Source organism: Silurus meridionalis, chromosome 12, assembly GCF_014805685.1.
Source record: "Silurus meridionalis isolate SWU-2019-XX chromosome 12, ASM1480568v1, whole genome shotgun sequence".
NCBI classification, from domain to species: Eukaryota; Metazoa; Chordata; class Actinopteri; order Siluriformes; family Siluridae; genus Silurus; species Silurus meridionalis.
In genome coordinates this window covers 3,794,099-3,813,982 of record NC_060895.1, presented here as the reverse complement: position 1 = coordinate 3,813,982, position 19,884 = coordinate 3,794,099, and the positions used below count along the sequence as shown (strand labels likewise).

Sequence of the window (19,884 nt, the reverse complement as noted above, 5' to 3'; positions counted from 1 at the left end):
ACTCACACACACATTCAAACTCACACACACTTAAACACACTCCAGATAAGATTTAGCAACCTTTTAAAGCCTTATCTGTGATTTCAGGGTTGCCCCAAATGTTCTTAATAATTAATCAGAGGTGAAGATCAGCAGCTTTTCAGCACAGGGATCTGATTAAAATCGGGTAATTTATTTTTCTGGATTGGCACACACACACACACACACACACACACACACACACACACACACACACACACACACACACTCTTATTAGTTTTTCCGACTGCCTAAAGAACACGTCTGCAAACAATCCACAGGAAAAATAAAATAAAAAATAAATAAATAATTACTATATTGTACACTGTACACTATTTGTTGCAAAAGTATTGGGACACCTGCCTTTTCCAGCCATATGTGGTTCCTCCCCAAACTGTTACCACAAACTTAGAGGTGCACAATTGTCTAGAACATCTTGCATGAAACTTCTTCACTTGATCTACAAAAACCCAAACCTCTCCATGAAGATTTTTTTTCAATGGGTTGGACTGGAAGATCTTCCTGCTATAGAGCTTCAACCCTATCGAACACCAATGGGATAAATAGGCACCCCAGGCCTCCTCGCATGCATCAGTACCGAACTTTACTAAAACCCTTTGTGGCTGAAGGAGCACAAATCTCTACAAAATCAAGTGGAACATCTCAGAGTTGAGGTTACTATAACAGCAAATGTGGATTCAAAAAGCACATACCGATCGTACGGTCAGGTGTCTACACGCTTTTGTCTTTATAGGTCTGTGGTAGGAGATCTTCCACTCCAATTTTTATACAGCATATCATCATGGAGCTGGCTTTGTTCACATGAGCATGATCATGCTGTAACAGGTTTGGGTCTGTTAGTTCAACAAAAGGGAAATTGTGCAAGCTTGCAATTGTCTGCCACCTAGTTTGTGGTAAAATTTTGAGGAAGAACCACATATGAATGGGTTTCCTCATATGAAGAGCTTAAAGATACATTAAGTTACTATGTAGTAGATAAAACTCAGGAACTATGAAGATTTTGATTGTAATTAAAATAAACAGTTTGCTCCACAAGACTCAAACGTCCATCAGTGAACAAGCAACAACTTTGCAAATGATGGAACTCTAATGAACGCATAGCCAGACGTCAGCCAGACGAGTCTGGTTCCTCTCAAGGTTTCTTCCTGATCACATCTAAGGAAGTTTTAACTTATCAGCGTCACACCTGAATTACTCACTATGGGTAAATTAGGTTTTTGATTGTTAAAATTTATATTTGTGTATTTATTTATGTATAGCTGTTTTTTGAGACAGAGTCCAAAAGCGTGCTTAAAAAAATGAATAAAATTTTCTTTTTACTTAAAAACTAAAAGAGTGTAAATGAATATGGTGTGTATTTATTTTAAATCTGGCAACACATTTACTCAAAAAATGCACCTTGAATTGGTATCAGGTTCAAGAAAAACTCTATTGTGTATAAACAAAGAGGATTTAATCAGAGCAGGAGGTTGGGGTTGTTTCAAAAGCTTCAAAGCTTGCTCGCTCGACCGTCTCCTAATGATCTTTGTGGTGCGCCACTTTCGGGAAAAAAAAAAAAAAAAAAGATTCCCTGAAAAGATACGATTTCCAAAAAAGAGGCTTTTTTTGGGGGAAATGTCTCAGTCTGCTACTGAATAGCATGAGTGTTCTTACTTCTTCCATCTCTCTTTTGTTTCCAGTCCGTCTCGTTCTTTCGCTCTCTTTCTCTTGCTTTTTAAAACATGAGGGTGTCCGGAAGGCGTTAAAAAGGAAAAAAAAAAAAAAAAAAAACGTGGACGTGTGTTATGACAAAAACGTCGTTGGCGTGATTCGAGTCAAATGATCTGGAGAGGCGGTTATCTGTCTTCTGTCTCGCTTTCTTTTAAACAAAAGGGGAGTAAGGAGATGAGTGTCAAAAGAAAAATATTCGGAATATCGAGACAAATCCGTTTCGGTGTCCTTTTGCGGTCAAATATTCGGAAATTGCAACATGTCAAAGTTGCGGGTCAAAGTTCAAGCAAATTTAAACAGCGCTTGTTGATTTCACATCTATCTCCAGACTTCCATCATATTTCGTTTTTTTTTTTTTTAATACTGATTTAATTAATACTGTTAATGTGTCGTTTTAGGGGATCTGGAACCCATCTTGGAAAACCTACTGCAGGCTAACACTGGCTGATTTTAAGTTTTGGCACCATATAAAAGGTGAAGTATATCTTCTATTTATGGGGGAAAGACTTTCTGGATATAATTCCAAAAAATAAGTTAAAGAAAAATAAATTCTGCATTTTTTGAAGTTTGGAAATGGTGCTAGATTAACAACCGGGAATTCGACTGCCATGGTATCATCTTTTTTGAAAGTTGAATATATATAATAGGTGAAAAGTTTTGGGAGACCCGACTTTTCCAGCCGTGTGTCAGTACTTTTACGAGGACCTTTGTGGATCGAATAAAATCTCACAAAAGCACACTGCAAAATCCAGTTTAACATCAGAAGAATGGAGGATGTTATCATGTAAAAGAGGGACCAAATGTGGAATATGATGTTGAAAAAGCCGCTTCGTGTCCACAAACTTTGGTCCACATAGTGTATCGATGTACATTTGTGGCATTTGGCAGACCCCCTTATCCAGAGCAGCTAACATTTATTTTATTCATATAACTGAGCAGTCATGTGTGTGAGGGCCTTGCTCTCACACACAGCTGCTGTCTATCTCATAATCTCGGGCAAATATAAAAAAAAATTGAACTATTGAAAATAAAAAAACATGAATATGCCAAAAATTGTTTTCTAGCCCTAAACATTTTTTTTGGCATCTTGAGGTGTGACGCCGAAAGTCGGACGCTTTGCATCCGGTCCAAGAAAAAAAACTTTCAAGATTAAATGCTACTTATTTGTTTTAACGTTCGCTTTACACCGCATACCACAATAACAAAAAAAAGGTAAGACCATAAAATTCCTTCATCCTTCCTTTTTTTAATCTTTTCTTCTCCCCCTCTCGCCCTCTTTCTCCCACTTCCAGGTGGGCAATAATCTTTGCCATCTTTCATTCTTCACATTTCTTCAGTGTGTTAGAGTGAAAAAGAGCCACACGCCAGGCTGGATGTGTATGTGTTGTGTGAGTGTGTGTGTGTGTGTGTGTGTGTGTGTGTGTGTGTGTGTGTGTGTGTGGGAGTGTGTAAGTGTGTGATCCAGGCCTGTGGTCTTCCACGCTGCAGCAAAGATACAATAACTGGGAAACACAAACAGACACACTTACGAGCGAGAGAGAGAGAGAGAGAGAGAGAGAGAGAGAGAGAGAGAGAGAGAGTATGGAGTGTGTGAGTCATGTCATGACAACACCTTTATACAGTGTATTATACAGGCCATGCAGGTGTAGTGTGCAGTGTGTGTGTATGTGGGTGTGTGTTCCGCGTACCTGGTCATGTATCGGAAAAGCTGCGAGGTTGTACTGGTGGGGAGACGCCGAGATCTGGACGTGTCTTAGCCAGCTCGTGCTATCACACACACGCCCATCGAGCGCAGCCGTCTGACAAGTGGGTGAGAGAGATAGATAGAGAGAGATATATATAGAGAGAGAGAGAGAAAGAGAGGGATAGAAAGAAAGAGAGAGAAGGGAAGAGAGAGAAAGAGTTAACTCTTTGATGTTTATCTTTTACAGGTTACTCAGCAGGACCTAAACCACATGCCACCCACGGGCAGAGCACTCTCTCTCTCTCTCTTTCTCACTCTCTCTCTCCCTCTCTCTTTCTGTCTCTCATTCTCTCATGCACACACACTTATAACCAAAAGGAATACAAACTTTAATATCATTGCAGCACGTAGCATGCAAACATGTGTATTGAATGTATGTATGTATGGTTTCTATATATATATATAAAGGAAGACTGTGTGTGTGTGTGTGTGTGTGTGTGTGTGTGTGTGTGTGTGTGTGTGTGTGTGTGTTGTCAGTCAACGATCAACACTACACAATTTTTGTGACCTCATCAATGGCATGAAAGAAACATCATAACAAAAAAGGACGTACAGAAAAAATGAAAGCAAAATATTTTAAAACACAACTATTTTGGTTGAAAAGCAAATATGCAACAAATGTGCTATCGTGCTGTGTTTTGTTTTGTTTGTTTGTTTGTTCATTGGTTTGTTATAAATATAAAATTTCAGGTTATATAGGTATAGCTCAAATGAATAGATAATACATCGTAAATGTGCTGCAGTCATTAGTAAAATTATTTAACAATAAACAAACAATGAAATAAATTATTTAATATTTAAAATCCATATATATATATATATATATATATATATATATATATATATATATATATATATATATATATATATATATATATACAATTTTACAAAAATAGACTTTCAAATAAAACAATATTTACTGCTTCTCAAACTTGGACTTGCAGACACAGGAAGCTTTCTTATCTTATCAGGGCCAATGGGATTTATTTAACCCTTAAACACACACACACACACACACACACACACACACACACACACACACACACACACACACACACACACACACACACACACACACACACACACACACACACACACACACAGAGAATCTTTTCTTTTACGTTTCATTAAATTTCTTTTTCTTTTCCCAGCATTATGCAAAAAAAAAAAAAAAAAAAATATATATATATATATATATATATATATATATACAAACTGTGACGTCATTAAATTGTGCGTTTCACTTTTAGTGTGTTCTTGTTTTATCACTTTTTATTTTTCGGACATTGGAAACAGTTTGTACGAATTTCAACACGAAACGAACGCTTTCAAATGTTCCAAACAAACAAACAAACAAAAAGATCATATTTTTTATTGAACCCCAAAATAGTAATAATAATAATAATAATAATAATAATAATAATAATAATAATAATACCCTGTGTTTTTTTACATATTATATTTTCTTTTTTTAATTAGATTTTATTGTTTCGGAATTTATTTCTTTATTATTCAGCTTTTTCCTATTATTATAATTATTATAATAATAATAATAATAATAATAATAATTGTTATTATTATTATTATTATTATTATTATTATTATTATTATTATTATTGAAGGTCTGTCCGGGTCCTGTCTCAATGTCTCAAAGAAATAAAGCCCACCTTGAGCTCGCGACTCCAATCAAATCGCCAAACCGCACACACCGATCACAAAATACACACGTAAATATTAACACGTCTGCTAATCAATAATATGCGAAAATAATTGATTAGAAAAATTATTTGGAAAATAAAATCGGGAAAAATTATCGATTGCAAAAATTATTTAACATAATAAACATAAATAAAAACTACATGTATATATATATATATATGTGTGTGTGTGTGTGTGTGTGTGTGTGTGTGTGTGTGTGTATATATATATATATATATATATATATATAAAGTAAAATCAACAACGAGTTGCTTGTTAAGTTGCTCGAAATGAGTGCACGCGCGTGCACGAGCGACAAACGCAAAGAAGTTAAGAATTCTTTTTTCTTCTTTTTCTTTTTTTTTTTTTTTAAAAAAAAACACATTAAAGAAAGCTTTAAATGCACACGATCCAAAACAACAAAACAAATAATTAGAGCTAAAAATAATAATAATAACATGCTAAAGAATTACGGGCTGGAAAGAAACTAAAAAAAAGGTTTAAAGGTGAAGGATGGAGCGAATGATATTTGCACAAAAAAACCACAAAACGCTTACCGTGAGCTCTGCTGCACGATCAAAACTCCCACGAGCACACACACACACACACACACACACACACACACACAGTCAGGAAATAAAACGCAGGATTGCACGCGCTCGGAGGATCAGACACGAAAAGGGAAATGTTCCGTTTTTTCGGTGATAAAAAAAAATGATAATAATAATAAAGATAATAAAAAATCAGCTCCGGTGTTTGAAGAATGCAAACTTTTCCTTATTTCCTTCTGTCGTCTTGGCGGAATGTTCACTCGGAGGACAAGATCTTGTCCCGGGACGTGATGCTTCGCGGTGTCTCGTTAAAAGCGCATCCTCGCTCGAGAGTCGTCTCGTCCTGCCGCGCGCAGTCCGGTCCGGGGGGAGAGAGGGAAGAAGGAGGGAGGGGAAATGGAGGGAGGGAGGGAGGGAAGGAGGGGTGGATGGATGGATGATGAGCACCGAGGGGGAGGGAGAGGGAGGGACGCAGCGGGGTGGTGAAGAAGTCGCGAGCGCTGGCGCAGTTCGGAAGTTCGGAGCGCGCGAGGCAAAACGGGACAGAAGAGGGGCATGAAGGGGGTAGAAGGTGGTTGGGTGGGTCACAGTCAGGTCGGACCCTCGGGCATCAGGCAGCGCCAAATTTCAACGCGATTTTTCTTTTTTAATATGAGCTCGAAGAGCCGTGAAGGAAACTTGAGCTTGAATGTGTGTGTGTGTGTGTGTGTGTGTGTGTGTGTGTGTGTGTGTGGGTAGAAAATAAAAGAACCAAATCAAGAACCAAAAGTGCAAACAGAGACAGAATCTACACCTGCTGCCCCCAACACACACACACACACACACACACACACACACACACACACACACACACCGAACAATGAGTACACACAGCACTAATATTTCACACACAGACACACACACACTAAACAGCAAACACACATTGTAAACAAACTGCACAACTACTACAAACACACACTAATGTGTACAAATAAATGCAGCATAGAATATGCATACACACAGCCAAAGAGCAAAAACTCTGTACAACAAGTACACACAAACACACACACAAACACACACACAAACACAAATACAAACACACACACAAACACAAATACATATACACTGGACACACACAGAACTAATATTCATTACCAACATGACACACACACACTAAATGAGTACACACAGCACCCAAAGTACACACACACACACACACACACACACACACACACACACACACACAAAACAAGTAAACACACTATAACAATCTATATTATAAGGTAAGTTGACAGACGAGGCACAAAGAGCCAGAGAGAGAGAGAGAGAGAGAGAGAGAGAGAGAGAGAGAGAGAGAGAGAGAGAGAGAGAGAGAGAGAGAGAGAGAGAGAGAGAGAGAGAGAGAGAGAGAGAGAGAGAGAGAGAGAAGGGACAGAAAGAGACAAACTAAGAGAGAGAGAGAGAGAGAGAGAGAGAGAGAGACAGACAGACAGACAGAGAGAGAAGCAGAGAGACAGTGAGTGACGGCGAGACAAAAATAAAGACAAGTGATAGGGAGAAAGACAAAGTGAGAGACAGAGAAAATGGTAGGTGTTGGAAGTAATACTATAAGATACATTAAAGATTTTCAAAAATCAAGGTGCATGTCCATGTCCTTGCCTACTTCATGCCTCCTTTCTTTTTGTATATATATGTGTGTGTGTGTGTGTGTGTGTGTGTGTGTGTGTGTGTGTGTGTGTGTAGCTTTTATCACCTTAACGCAACACCAGGGGCCATTAAATGCAATTCATAACCATTATGTCATTATTTTGTCCTTCTGGCTTTATTGCAGGGACACTACAACTGTCCTTTTTATTCTAGGGCCACTTTAACTGTCCCTTTATTGCAGGGACACTACAACCATCCCTTTATTGCAGGGACACTATAACTGTCCTTTTTATTCTAGGGACACTATAACCATCCCTTTATTGCAGGAACACCACAATCGTCTCTTTATTGCAGGGACACTACAACTGTCCCCTTATTGCATGGACTCTAGAACTCTCCCTTTATTGCAGGGACACTCCAACTGTCCTTTTTATCCTAGGGACACTATAACCATCCCTTTATTGCAGGAACACCACAATCGTCTCTTTATTGCAGGGACACTACAACTGTCCCCTTATTGCATGGACTCTAGAACTCTACCTTTATTGCAGGGACACTCCAACTGTCCCATCGCTTTGGGGACACCACACCCGTCTCTTTATTTGCAGGACAATGCAACTGTCCTTTTGGACACTCAACCATCCCTTTATTACAGGGATGTCCAACAGTCCGAACTGCAGGAATGAGACGCTTATTCCAGTCGTTTTTTTTCCCACTGCGTCTCACACACTGATGAAGAGGACGAATCACTCATGTCCAGGCCGTTATCTGTGGCATTGACCTCGACGTCCAGATAATGTCCATTGTTCGTACGAAAAAGAAATTTCTCAGGGCTTAAACCGAGGAAGGACAGAAGGGTGGGAAAGAAAAAAGACAGAGAGAATATAAGAGGGGGAAAAATCCCTGAGCGAACTCAAAAGATTCCCATGCCACCGGCATTCCTTGAGAACTCCCGAGCGCCTTCCGGTCCGACTCACATCGACTTCCTGCCACTCCTGGACACGTCCATTACTGGAAGTCTTTTTCATTTAGTCATAAATCGCCAGGGCTCGAGCCACGAGCGCCTCTATTTTCTTGCTGTCAGAGGGTGACGGATTGGATTTTATGAGCCATTGTGGATTAAACGTGAGGAGGAGTCTGGGAAAGGGATCAGGCTCGAGCTGCATGATGATGATGATGATGATGATGATGATAACTGTTTTTATTATTATTATTATTAATATTATTATTATTGTTCATATTATTGCTATGCAAAGAAGATACAAAGCCGTCTCTTCTGCGCCAGACAGGCACAGAGGGGTAACTTTGGGGGTTAGGGGCGTTTTTTTGTTGGGGGGGAGAAGGCAAAAATATATTCGTATTTGTCTGTAGATGGCGTTGTGAGCCGAAAAGAAAGTCTCACAACGCCTTTTTGACACGTTTTTTTTTTTAATACGTTTTCGAACACCTAAATTTGTGCACAAAATCCCCCTAGCTCATAAACAACCGACCCTCTGAAATGTGCATGAGGGTATTTATTATTTGTAAATTTTTGTCGGTCACGCGTGCTGGCGCACACGGGGGCGCGCGTTTCACTAAAACGGTGTGTGTGTGTGTGTGTGTGTGTGTCTTGTCCTCACGTGACAAAACAAGAAAGAAAAAAAAAAAAGATTTATTTGAAAATATTTTCTTATTTGTAAATTATTTCAATTCTTTTCGAAATCTTTTCACGTATTTTTTCTTTTCTTTTCTTTTCTTTTCTTTTCTTTTCTTTTCTTTTCTTTTCTTTTCTACATGTGAAATGAAACCCTCGAGCCGTTGCATGTGCACGCGCTTTTCACAGTAATCAACAATTACAAAACCGTAAGAGCATATGGTTTGTGCACGCGCTTTTCACAGTAATCAATTTATGTCAACATTAAGAACATTTGGTTTGTGCACGCGCTTTTCAGTTATCAACAATTCCAAAACCATAAGAACATATGGTTTGTGCACGCTTTCACAGTTATCAACAGCTACCAAATAAGAGCGAATAATTTGTGCACGCGCTTTTCACAGTAATCAATTTATGTCAACATTAAGAACATTTGGTTTGTGCACGCGCTTTTCAGTTATCAACAATTCCAAAACCATAAGAACATATGGTTTGTGCACGCGCTTTTCACAGTTATCAACAGCTACCAAATAAGAGCGAATAATTTGTGCACGCGCTTTTCACAGTAATCAATATGACCAACAAAATCAAACATTTTGTTTCTGCACGCGCCTTTCACAGTAACCAGCAATTACATCTGCAGTAAGAGCGTTTTGTTTGTGCATGTGCTTTTCATAACAATCAACAATTACAAAAACAACATCTGCGTTTTGTTTGTGCAGCTTTTCACTTTATTCAACAATCACAATGAGTTTTGCTTATGCACGTGATTTTCACATTGTCAACATGGTCAACTACAGTAAGAGCGTTTTATTCGTGCACGCGCTTTTAACAGTAACCAACAGTTACGACAACAATAAGCGTTTTTATCTGTGCACGCGCTTTTTATTCGAATCAACAATCACGGCGACAATAAGAGCGGTTTGTTTTGTGCACGCGCTTGTCATAATAGTCTCTGATCACGACAACGTGAAGAGCGTTTGGTTTTTGCACGCGCTTTTTGACATCCACTATTACGACAACAGAAAGTCTGTGCACGTGGTATGACTGTTCCGTGGAAGGCTGGGGGCGCGTGCTTCAAGTTGGGTAGGTTTTGCGCGTGCACACAAGAGCCAGGAGTCCTTCTTTTCGGATTATTTGGAGCTGGCATTTCATCTGTCTCCCTGTCTCTCTTTTTCTGTCTCTCATCAAATCTCATGAGCTTATTTGAGCTTTAATGGAAACGCCGTGTTCAAGCGCGCATTCCAGTAGATCCTAACAGGGCAAAGGGGGGATTTCACAAGGGGGCTTCCACACGACAGAAAACACAAACGTGCACTATACGATCTACACGCACTCTAAACTGCAGACCCGAGACCCTGCATTAAAGCTGAAACCTGCAGAGCAAACATGCATGCATGAATGAACTCCAGCTCAAGCTCAACCTCCAGAGACCTGCTGAGGAACCTCGAGGCTTCCAGTTCACCTCTCAGAACTGCTCAGAAGATCGGGTCCTTCCATTTTCTTTTTTTTGCCCACCCCCTATGCCATATGGATATGGAATTCGCACTTTTCACTGGAGGCGCTCTTTTCAGCACCAGAATAAAGTTTGCGCGTCTTGGGGGTCTTGCACGCGCGTGCACGTGCGCGTGTGTGTGACCATATAGATGTATTGATGTAAATAAGGATGTCTTTTTTCTGACGCGTTTTTATTGCTATTAAACTGCAAAAGGAAACGAATGTGGAAAAATTTCAATCACAACGACCCCCCCCCCCCCTTTATTCTTCTTCCTCCTCCTCAATTCTTTAGACTGTGGAAGTGTGCCCGCAGAGTGCGTGATAATCTGTAGCTCGGCAATTTGGAAAGAGAGAAAGAAAGAAGGAAAGAAAGAGTGAGAAAGAAAAAAATAAGCCCCCCCCTCACACCGTGTAGTAAATTACATCTATATGCGCGTTCCTGCTTCCTTCAACTGCGCCCCCATTCACCCCTGCTGCGTTTATCCTCTTACCCCCAAAATATCCCACAAATCGGCTCATGCTTAGTTATAACAACTAATAAACTTCCTAAGGATAAAAAAAAGATTAACACAAACTATCTTGACAAAATATGCCAAACATTTTTCCTATTATATAAAGTATAATAAACTATTTTAAAGTTATTTTTTAAAGACAAAATAGTCCAGATACTGCCTGGTGATAAATAAAAATTAAATTAAATTTAAAAACAACCATAAAGGTACAAAGCAAAAACCCACACAAAAGATTAAAACTTGAAAGTAGAAAAAAAAAAAAAAAATTATTATTATTATTATTATTATTAAGTTTTATATAAAATAAAAATGTAACAGTCACATATAAATTTTTTTTTAATCATTTATAAAATGTATTTAAAATTATATATATATATATATATATATATAAAATAGAAAAAGAAAGTAAAAACAAATCCTGGCTGGTAGCTGATTCTTACTAAAAAAAAGAAGAAATAAAAGATCAAACAAAACAAAAGATTAAGTATTTTAGTGAATTTAATAAAAAAGTATGAACACAAAGGACCATTCTAAAGAAAACCCCAAGAAAAAAAAAAAAACTCTAGAAATTAATATTAATGTTGTACTTTTACAAGTCATTATAATATTGATATCAAACAAAAAAGATTTTTGGTCCAAGAATTTCATTCATCGTTTGAGATAAACAATGTTTTCTACTACCTTCCTGTTCATTTTTGAGTGAGGGAGAAAAGAAAAAAACGACAGAAGCGCAAAAAAAAACACTGTCTGGTTTTGTGTGAATGAAGAAAATCTCCATATTGAAGCAAACACGTGCAAAGACCTACTTTATAGCACCGGTGTGTTCAAACCGTATGACCAACATGATGTCATCATTTGCAAATATTAGGTTTAGGATCATAATTCAGTGCCATGTGTCTCATTGCTCCCTGTGCATCATGATATTCAAGAGGGTTGAGCCAAATACATTATTTTGAGAAACATGAACAGAGTCACTTTATAGGCTATTTATGCTTTTTTTTAATTTTCTGGGGTGGACGAGTGAAAGAGCGAGATTGTGCGTGCCGTCCACTGTGACGTTAATTGCTTTGACAGCAGGAGCACAGCGATGTGACTCGTGCACCCTGAATGAAACACGGAGCAGCAGCCCTCCGGCACAATGAGCCATTCAAACCCCAGACAAGACCGGCCGAGGGGGTGGAGGTGGGGGTGCTTACAAAAACATAGGTGCTAGAAAGTCTTCTCGGTCTGAAAAAAATAAGTCTGTCCCTGGCTCTGGGTCACAGCTTTTTAAACGTCCCATTCCGCATTCAGTCCCCATTTACTTTTTTAATTACCTCCACTCGTCTGGGAAGATGTTCCACTAGAACCTTATTAGCCCAAAGGGTTGAGGTCAGAGCTCTTGAGCAGGCCACTCAAGATCTTCTGCTCCAAACTAGAAAAGCATGCTTTAATGGAGCTGGCTTCCTGAAGACATCCTGCTACAAGTCTGTTACTGGTAAAAGATTGTTACTGGTACTACAAGTGTGGGACTGGTTCCACCAGTGGGGGACTGGTACTACCAGTGTGTTACTGGTATCACAAGTCTGTTACTTTTATGACAACTGTGGGACTTGTACTACAATACTTATATTGATACCACAAGTGTGGGACTGGTACTACAAGTCTGTTACTGGTACTACCAGTGTGTTTCTGGTACTACCAGTGTGTTACTGGTATTACAAGTCTGTTACTTTTATGACAAGTGTGGGACTGTCACTAGTCTGTTATTGATACTACAATTTTGTTACTGGTACTACAAACCTTGTACTACAAGTCTGTTACTTTTACTACAAGTGTGTGAATGGCACTACAAAGGTGTTACTGGTACTACAGCTGTGGGACTAGTACTACAAATGTCTGGTACTGGTATTACAAACATTTGACTGGTACTACAATACTTTCACTGTTTACTGTACTAATCACATTTAATATCAATACTTCTTTTGTGTGACAGATACTGCAAGTCTGTGACTGGTACCACTTATCTGTTGTGGTACTACATGTCTGTTACTAGCACTACAATTCTGTTACTAGTACTGCAATTCGGTTAATTTGTTCGCAAGCTTGTTACTGGTATTAAAAGTCTGTTACTGTCACTACAATTCTGTAACTGGTACTGTACATCTGTTACAGGAATTACGAATTTGTTCGTTTTTCTGCAAAACTGTTACTGAAACTACAAATCTATTTTAAAACATCAAATTTTTAATACCGGATGGTTACTGTTAATTTAAGTGTGGGACTGGGACTACAATTCTGTTACCGGTACTAAAAGTTTGTTATTGGCACTTCAGTTCTTTTTCTGGTACTACAAGTCTGTTATTGGCACTACAAATCTGTAATTACAATTATTTTTCCAGTACTATAAATCTGTTGCTTATAATAGTGTGGGACTAGTACTACGAGTCTGTGACTGGTACTACAATCCTGTTACGGGTACTACAAGTGTGGGACTAGTACAACAAGTCTGTGACTGGTACTACAATCCTGTTACTGGTACTACAAGTGTGGGATTAGTACCACAAGTCTGTGACTGGTACTACAATCCTGTTACGGGTACTACAAGTGTGGGACTAGTACCACAAGTCTGTGACTGGTACTACAATCCTGTTACTGGTACTACAAGTGTGGGACTAGTACCACAAGTCTGTGACTGGTACTACAATCCTGTTACTGGTACTACAAGTGTGGGATTAGTACTACAAGTCTGTGAATGGTACTGCAATCCTGTTACTGGTACTACAGGTGTGGGACTAGTACTACGAGTCTGTGACTGGTACTATGAGTCTATGACTGGTACTACAATTCTAAAACTGGTACTAAATAGTTACTGGTATTAAAAAACGGTTACTGGAACTACAATTCTGTCACTGGTACTTTCTTATTTTTAAATCGCATTGTATTTATGAAGTAAAGATGATTTTAAAAAAGAGGCATTTTTTAAGTTAATGACAAATAAAAGCATTAAAAGAAAAAATCTATCGAATAAACCCAAAATGATATTCTATTAGGACAAAAGGAACGGAGGAACGAGTTAGTCTATGTCTATGTATACCCGATTCACTGCGGGTACTGAGCTGTATCATCAGCTCCGACTTTTATGGGGTTTTGTGGGCGTGACTGAATGTAAATCAGCCATGCTCTGAACATGCTAGCTCAATTTACGGCTAATTGGTACATGAACATAGGAATAAATGTAAAGCGTTTAAACGTTAGTTAATCGGGCCGACCTGCGAAAACATTCCTACACAGAATGCCAATTCAGCAAAATGAAGCTGTTTTTTTTCTACTTTTTATTGTAGTTATTTGAATTGAAAATGTGTGCAATTGTTTGCCATTAAAAGCCTGAAGACCGGGTTGAGAAATGTATCACCAGCAGGGGTGCACGGTTAAAGGAAGGGGTAAGAGCTGGGGTAATGGACTTCAGGGCGGCCGACGTTACAGCCAGCGATAACCGTATGCTTCCCTTGTGGACATCTCAGACACACAGGCCACACTGTGTGTAGGGCCGCGGGGTGCGATAAAACCCCGCGCCGATGTCAGAGGTAACGTTTTGAAAGCATAAATTAGGCAAAACCTGAGCGGGGAAGGAGGGGAGAGCGTCTCCAGAAACGCCACGGGACACGCTGGAAACTTCAACAAGTCATCTCTATACAGAGAGGGTCTCCTTTTACCGTACACTCACTCTCCTACTGTGGGTGTGTGTGTGTGTGTAGTTGTGTGAGGGGGATGGGCTGGGCTTTAGACCATGTTGTTGGACCCTGTTGTGAGGAGCAAATTGCTTGCTCTTAAACATCTTCCGATATAATCTGTCGTTTTTTGCTTCCGTTCGTTGGTTCTACTGTGCCGTGGATAGCCAATAAGCTCAAACTCGTTACTCGTTTTTTTTTCCTTCTCGTGATTGGATAACAGACCCCCTCTTTAAAGTAGCCTTATTACATCCATAGCTTGACTCCTTATCCCTGCGCCTCTCCTCTTTTCACCTCCCCTCTTTTCTTCTCTTCATCCAGTGACTCTTTCAGGGCACTTAATGAAATTCCTCTGGAGCAGCAAGACTCATTAGAGCACTCGCTATGTGTCTAATAATCAGGCGTACCCCAAAGGCGGGGGGTGCCCTGAAGTGTTTAGGAGGTAGGGGAGGGTAGGAGGAGCACGTCCTAGGTCCGGACACATGGACCTGATGATATTGGTGCATGTTATGTCAAAGAAAATAAAATATGTTCTATATGTTTTTTGGAGTGTTCTTGTGGAGATTCATTCAGCCACAAGGGTGGTAGTAAAATCATTAATGATGGAGGTGAGGTGAAGAGGTCTGGAGTGCAGTCAGTAAAGCAAATTGCTGACTTGCTATCTGTCCGAACCAAAGAGATAAAAGCGAACTAGCTGTACCATATTGAATTTTATAGCATCATTTTTTTTCTATTGTATCGTTGCGTTGAATCGAATCGAAATCGCACTGTAGTGCAATAGGGGTGAATCGTATCGCATCAGCCTCAGTTATGGAGATGCACATCCCTACTCTATACTAACACATGAACACCTACTCGGTTTTCTTCACCGCCTCCATGCTAGCTGGAAAGGATCTGTTTATTAAGTTGCGTAGCCCTGCTACATTCTTTCATTTCCGTTTTCCGTTCACATGGCATGTGCTACGAGATGACAAACTACGTAAAAACGTAAATAAAATAAAAACAGCGTTTTTCATTTAAACGAGATTAAGGATGTTTGTAATCAAAGCTCATTACTTTCGTAAAACGCTTTGATTCCAAACATCCGTAATCCTGTTTAAATGAAAACGCTATTTTCATTTTTATTAAAATTGGACGTACGATTTTTTTCTTCTTCTCGGACGCTAAACCGACGTCGACTCATAAATCGGTCCGCTAATTTCCTCCACTCAGTATGTGTGTGTGTGGTGTTCTTTGATTTTAGTTTCTTGCATGAGTGCTTTTATTTTAACGGCGATCCTTTCTTTCTCTTTCTTTCCCTTTTTCTCTCCTCCCTCGAGTTCCGTCTTTCCTCTGAGTCGATCTTTCAAGGGAAACGGACACCCGAGTGTAATTGCAAACAGCGCTAACCCGAACTCCGGCGTCTTTTTTTCCTCTCTCAAAAGGACGATTAGAAAGAAGACAAACTAATTAAGCCGCTGCACAGGGTCCGGGGCCCCCGCTCCTATTTAGGGCTTCGCTGCTTTTCATAGGCTTCAAAGGGGCCCTAAGTTAGGGCGGTTTATATTTAAACCGGCTTTAACAAGACGAAAGGGGGAGCACACACATGCTCACAAATACACCCACACACATTTACACAAGCTTCTACGCAAACACAGAACACGTGTCCCAGAAAGTCGTTCTTGTACAACAGCCCTGATTTGGTGTTTTACAATTATACATCCAATTTTATCGTTTCTATAGTAACAGACGTACGATTGTTGGAAAGTAACGAATTACGTTTACTCGCGTTACTGTGATTGAGTAGACGTTTTTTTAAGATAATCCTGGCTGCGATATTCATCAATGTGCCAAAAGTATTCAGACACCGATCTCCTTCCAGCCACGTTTGCTTCTTTCCCAAACAGGTACCACCAAGTTCAAGGCAATTGGATTGAGATGCTTTGGATGCCTTGAATGCAGTAGAATCCTCACCACACCTCATCTTCTTCAATAACTAGGAGACCCAAACCTGCTCCACAAAACCAGGTTGCTGAATGGAGATATAGTGTGCATTAGAGAGGGTTGGAGTGAAAGATCTCCTGCTATAGTGCTCCTCAATCAAACATCTTTGGGATGAACTGGAATGCTTCCAGGCCTCCTCACCTCACTTAGGTACTGCTGAAGGTGAGGTAAAAAGATCCAAACCTGTCCCACAAAGCCAGGGTGATGAACCAGGATATGGTGTACTTGGACTTGAAAGAAAGATCTCCTTCTATAGAACTCCTCAACTCTATCGAACTTTCACAAATCTCCATGACAACATTCCATCATCTAGAGGAACATCTTTCCAGAAGAGTGAGCGAGGTAGCAAAAGGGGAACTGGATGTTAATAAAAGCACATGCACATCATTTCTTACGGTCAGGTGTCCACAAACTTTGGTCCTTACAATGTATGTGGACTTGATATTAATGTGTGTGTGTGTGTGTGTGTGTGTGTGAGAGCGGAGAGTTGATTGACTTGTCAGACATGGACGTCAATAGTGCAGGTTTATTCAATTCCAGCCCAATCATGGAGTTGTCACGGCGTTTTGGGCCGCAGCTCCGGCTCTGCCCATGATAAATCTGCTTTTATGAGTCACACTTATAGCTTTTATGGCCCAGTGTTCGAGAGGCTAATTCACAGATCAATCACGTGTGTGTGTGTGTGTGAGAAAGATAGATAGAGAGAGATAGATAAAGAGAGAGAGAGAGAGAGAGAGAGAGGTGAAGAGCAGCTCTCTATTCGCACTTACAGGTAAAGGTGGATCGATGCGTATCAGGAGGTCGGCTTGATTTAATGCTGCTGGACTATGACTAGATTGTCTTTCCATCTCTCTCTTTTTCCATCATTCCCCCTTTCTCTCGTTCTATGCCTCTCTTTCCATGCATCTATATCACACCCATATTTCACTGCGCCACCTTTTCCATTTCTCAATCCATCTGTCAGGGCAAGAGGTTTCCTGGTTTTCTCTTCTCTTCTCTTCTCTTCTCTTCTCTTCTCTTCTCTTCTCTTCTCTTCTCTTCTCTACTCTTCTCTTCTCTCTGTATTTTTACTCTCCTTCCCTCTCTTCTTTCTTTGCCTTTCTTTTATCTCTCTTCTGTTTTCCTCTTATTCGCTCTTCTATTATTTTAATTTCTTATCTTTTTCTCTCCACATTTTTCTCTCCTCTCCTCTTTCTCCTCTCATTTTTTCTTTTCTTTTCTCTCTCTTTTCTCCATTGGTTCCTCCTCTTCTCTCCTCTTCTCTCCTCTCCTCTCCTTTCCTCTCCTCTCCTCTTTTATTGTTTTCTTTACTTTTTCTCCCTCTGCACTCTTCTTTCTTTGCTCTTCTATACATTTCTCTTCTCATCTTTTTCTTTCCTTCCCTATTTTTCTTTTCGTTTTCTCTATCTTGTCTTTTCTTTGTCACTCCCCTCCTTTTCATGTCCTCTCCTCTTTTCCACTTCTTTTCTTTTCTTTTCTTTTTTCTCATCGCTTTAGTTTTCTCTCTTTTCCTTCTATCTGCTCTTTTTTCCTCTCCTCTTTCTTTCCTAGAAAAAGACTCTAGAAAACTTTCATCCGTCATTCGATGCTAATTTGTCAGGGCTCCGAGAAACTGTTTTAGTTTTCACACGATCTCTAAAACACACACACACACACACACACACACACACACACACACACACACACACACACACACACACAGTGCGTGACCTATGTCTGAGACGGTAGTTTCCTTTAACCTCTCAGTAGAAAGAGTGTGAAACGAAATCTATGAGCGGAGTGAAAGACAGGAAATGACTACTGATTACACACACACACACACACACACACACACACACACACACACACACACATTCTTCATTCACATAATTTACTAGCCTTATAAAACCAAGGACCTTTTATTGCCATCATTATTGAGACATTAAATGAACGCTGCATCCACCAAATACATCTAACCTTAGTAACCAAAACATAACCTTTATTAATTGTATCTATTTATTTTTGTAAATAATCAGGTTTATTTGTAGTGATCAGCTGAATGTCCTCACAAACTAAAAAACGGCAAATATTCCATGTGAATTTTCGAGGTAAAAGAGTTTCTGTACTTCTTCCTATTTTCAATACAATTTTATGACGTATTATTAGAAGTATTAGATTAAAACAATTTGTAGTACTAATATTACTAGTAGTCGATTAGTATTATAATCATTAGTAACATTAGTGTTATAGTAGTAGATTAGTGTTAATATTATTAGTAAGATTAGATTAGTGTTAGAAGCAGTAGATTTGTATTAATATCATTAGTAAGATTAGATTCAATTTAATAGCAGTAGATTAGTATTAATAATATCAGTAATATTAGATTAATCTTAGTAGTAGTAGATTAGTAATAATATCATTAGTAAAAAAAGATTAGTGTTAATAGTAGTAGATTAGTTTTAATAATATTAGTAAGATTAAATTAATGTTAGTAGTAGATTAATGTTAAGATCATTAGTAAGATTAGATTAGTGTTAATAGTAGTAGATTAGTATTAATATTATTAGTAACATTAGATTAGTGTTAGTAGTAGTAGATTTGTGTTAATATTATTAGTAAGATTAGATTAGTGTTAATATTATTAGTAAGATTAGATTAGTGTCAATAGCAGTAGATTAGTATTAATATTATTAGTAACATTAGATTAGTGTTAGTAGCAGTAGATTAGTGTTAATATCATTAGTAAGATTAGATTAGTGTTGATAGTAGTAGATTAGTATTATTATCATTAGTAAGATTAGATTAGTGTTAGTAGCAGTAGATTAGTATAAATATTATTAGTAACATTAGATTAGTGTTAGTAGCAGTAGATTAGTGTTATTATCATTAGTAAGATTAGATTAGTGTTAGTAGTAGTAGATTAGTGTTAATATTATTAGTAAGATTAGATTAGTGTTAATATTATTAGTAAGATTAGATTAGTGTTAGTAGTAGTAGATTAGTGTTAATATCATTAGTAAGATTAGATTAGTGTTAGTAGTAGTAGATTAGTATTAATATTATTAGTAGCATTAGATTAGTGTTAGTAGCAGTAGATTAGTGTTAATATCATTAGTAAGATTAGATTAGTGTTAGTAGTAGTAGATTAGTAATATTATTAGTAGCATTAGATTAGTGTTAGTAGCAGTAGATTAGTGTTAAT

General features: G+C 38.6%; 1 protein-coding gene across 8 annotated transcripts in view; it reads right to left on the bottom strand.

Moving 5' to 3' along the window:
• mecom (MDS1 and EVI1 complex locus) overlaps positions 1-19,884 on the bottom strand; it is a 146,999-nt gene that overhangs the window by 25,167 nt on the left and 101,948 nt on the right. For 7 of the 8 annotated variants that reach the window (XM_046862716.1, XM_046862717.1, XM_046862719.1 and 4 more), the window contains exon 3: positions 3,438-3,548. In XM_046862716.1, coding sequence (XP_046718672.1) covers positions 3,438-3,548 — 111 coding nt within the window. Of the gene's footprint in view, positions 1-3,437; positions 3,549-5,748; positions 6,101-19,884 lie in introns of those variants that run through there. The other variant, XM_046862723.1, reaches the window with a different exon arrangement.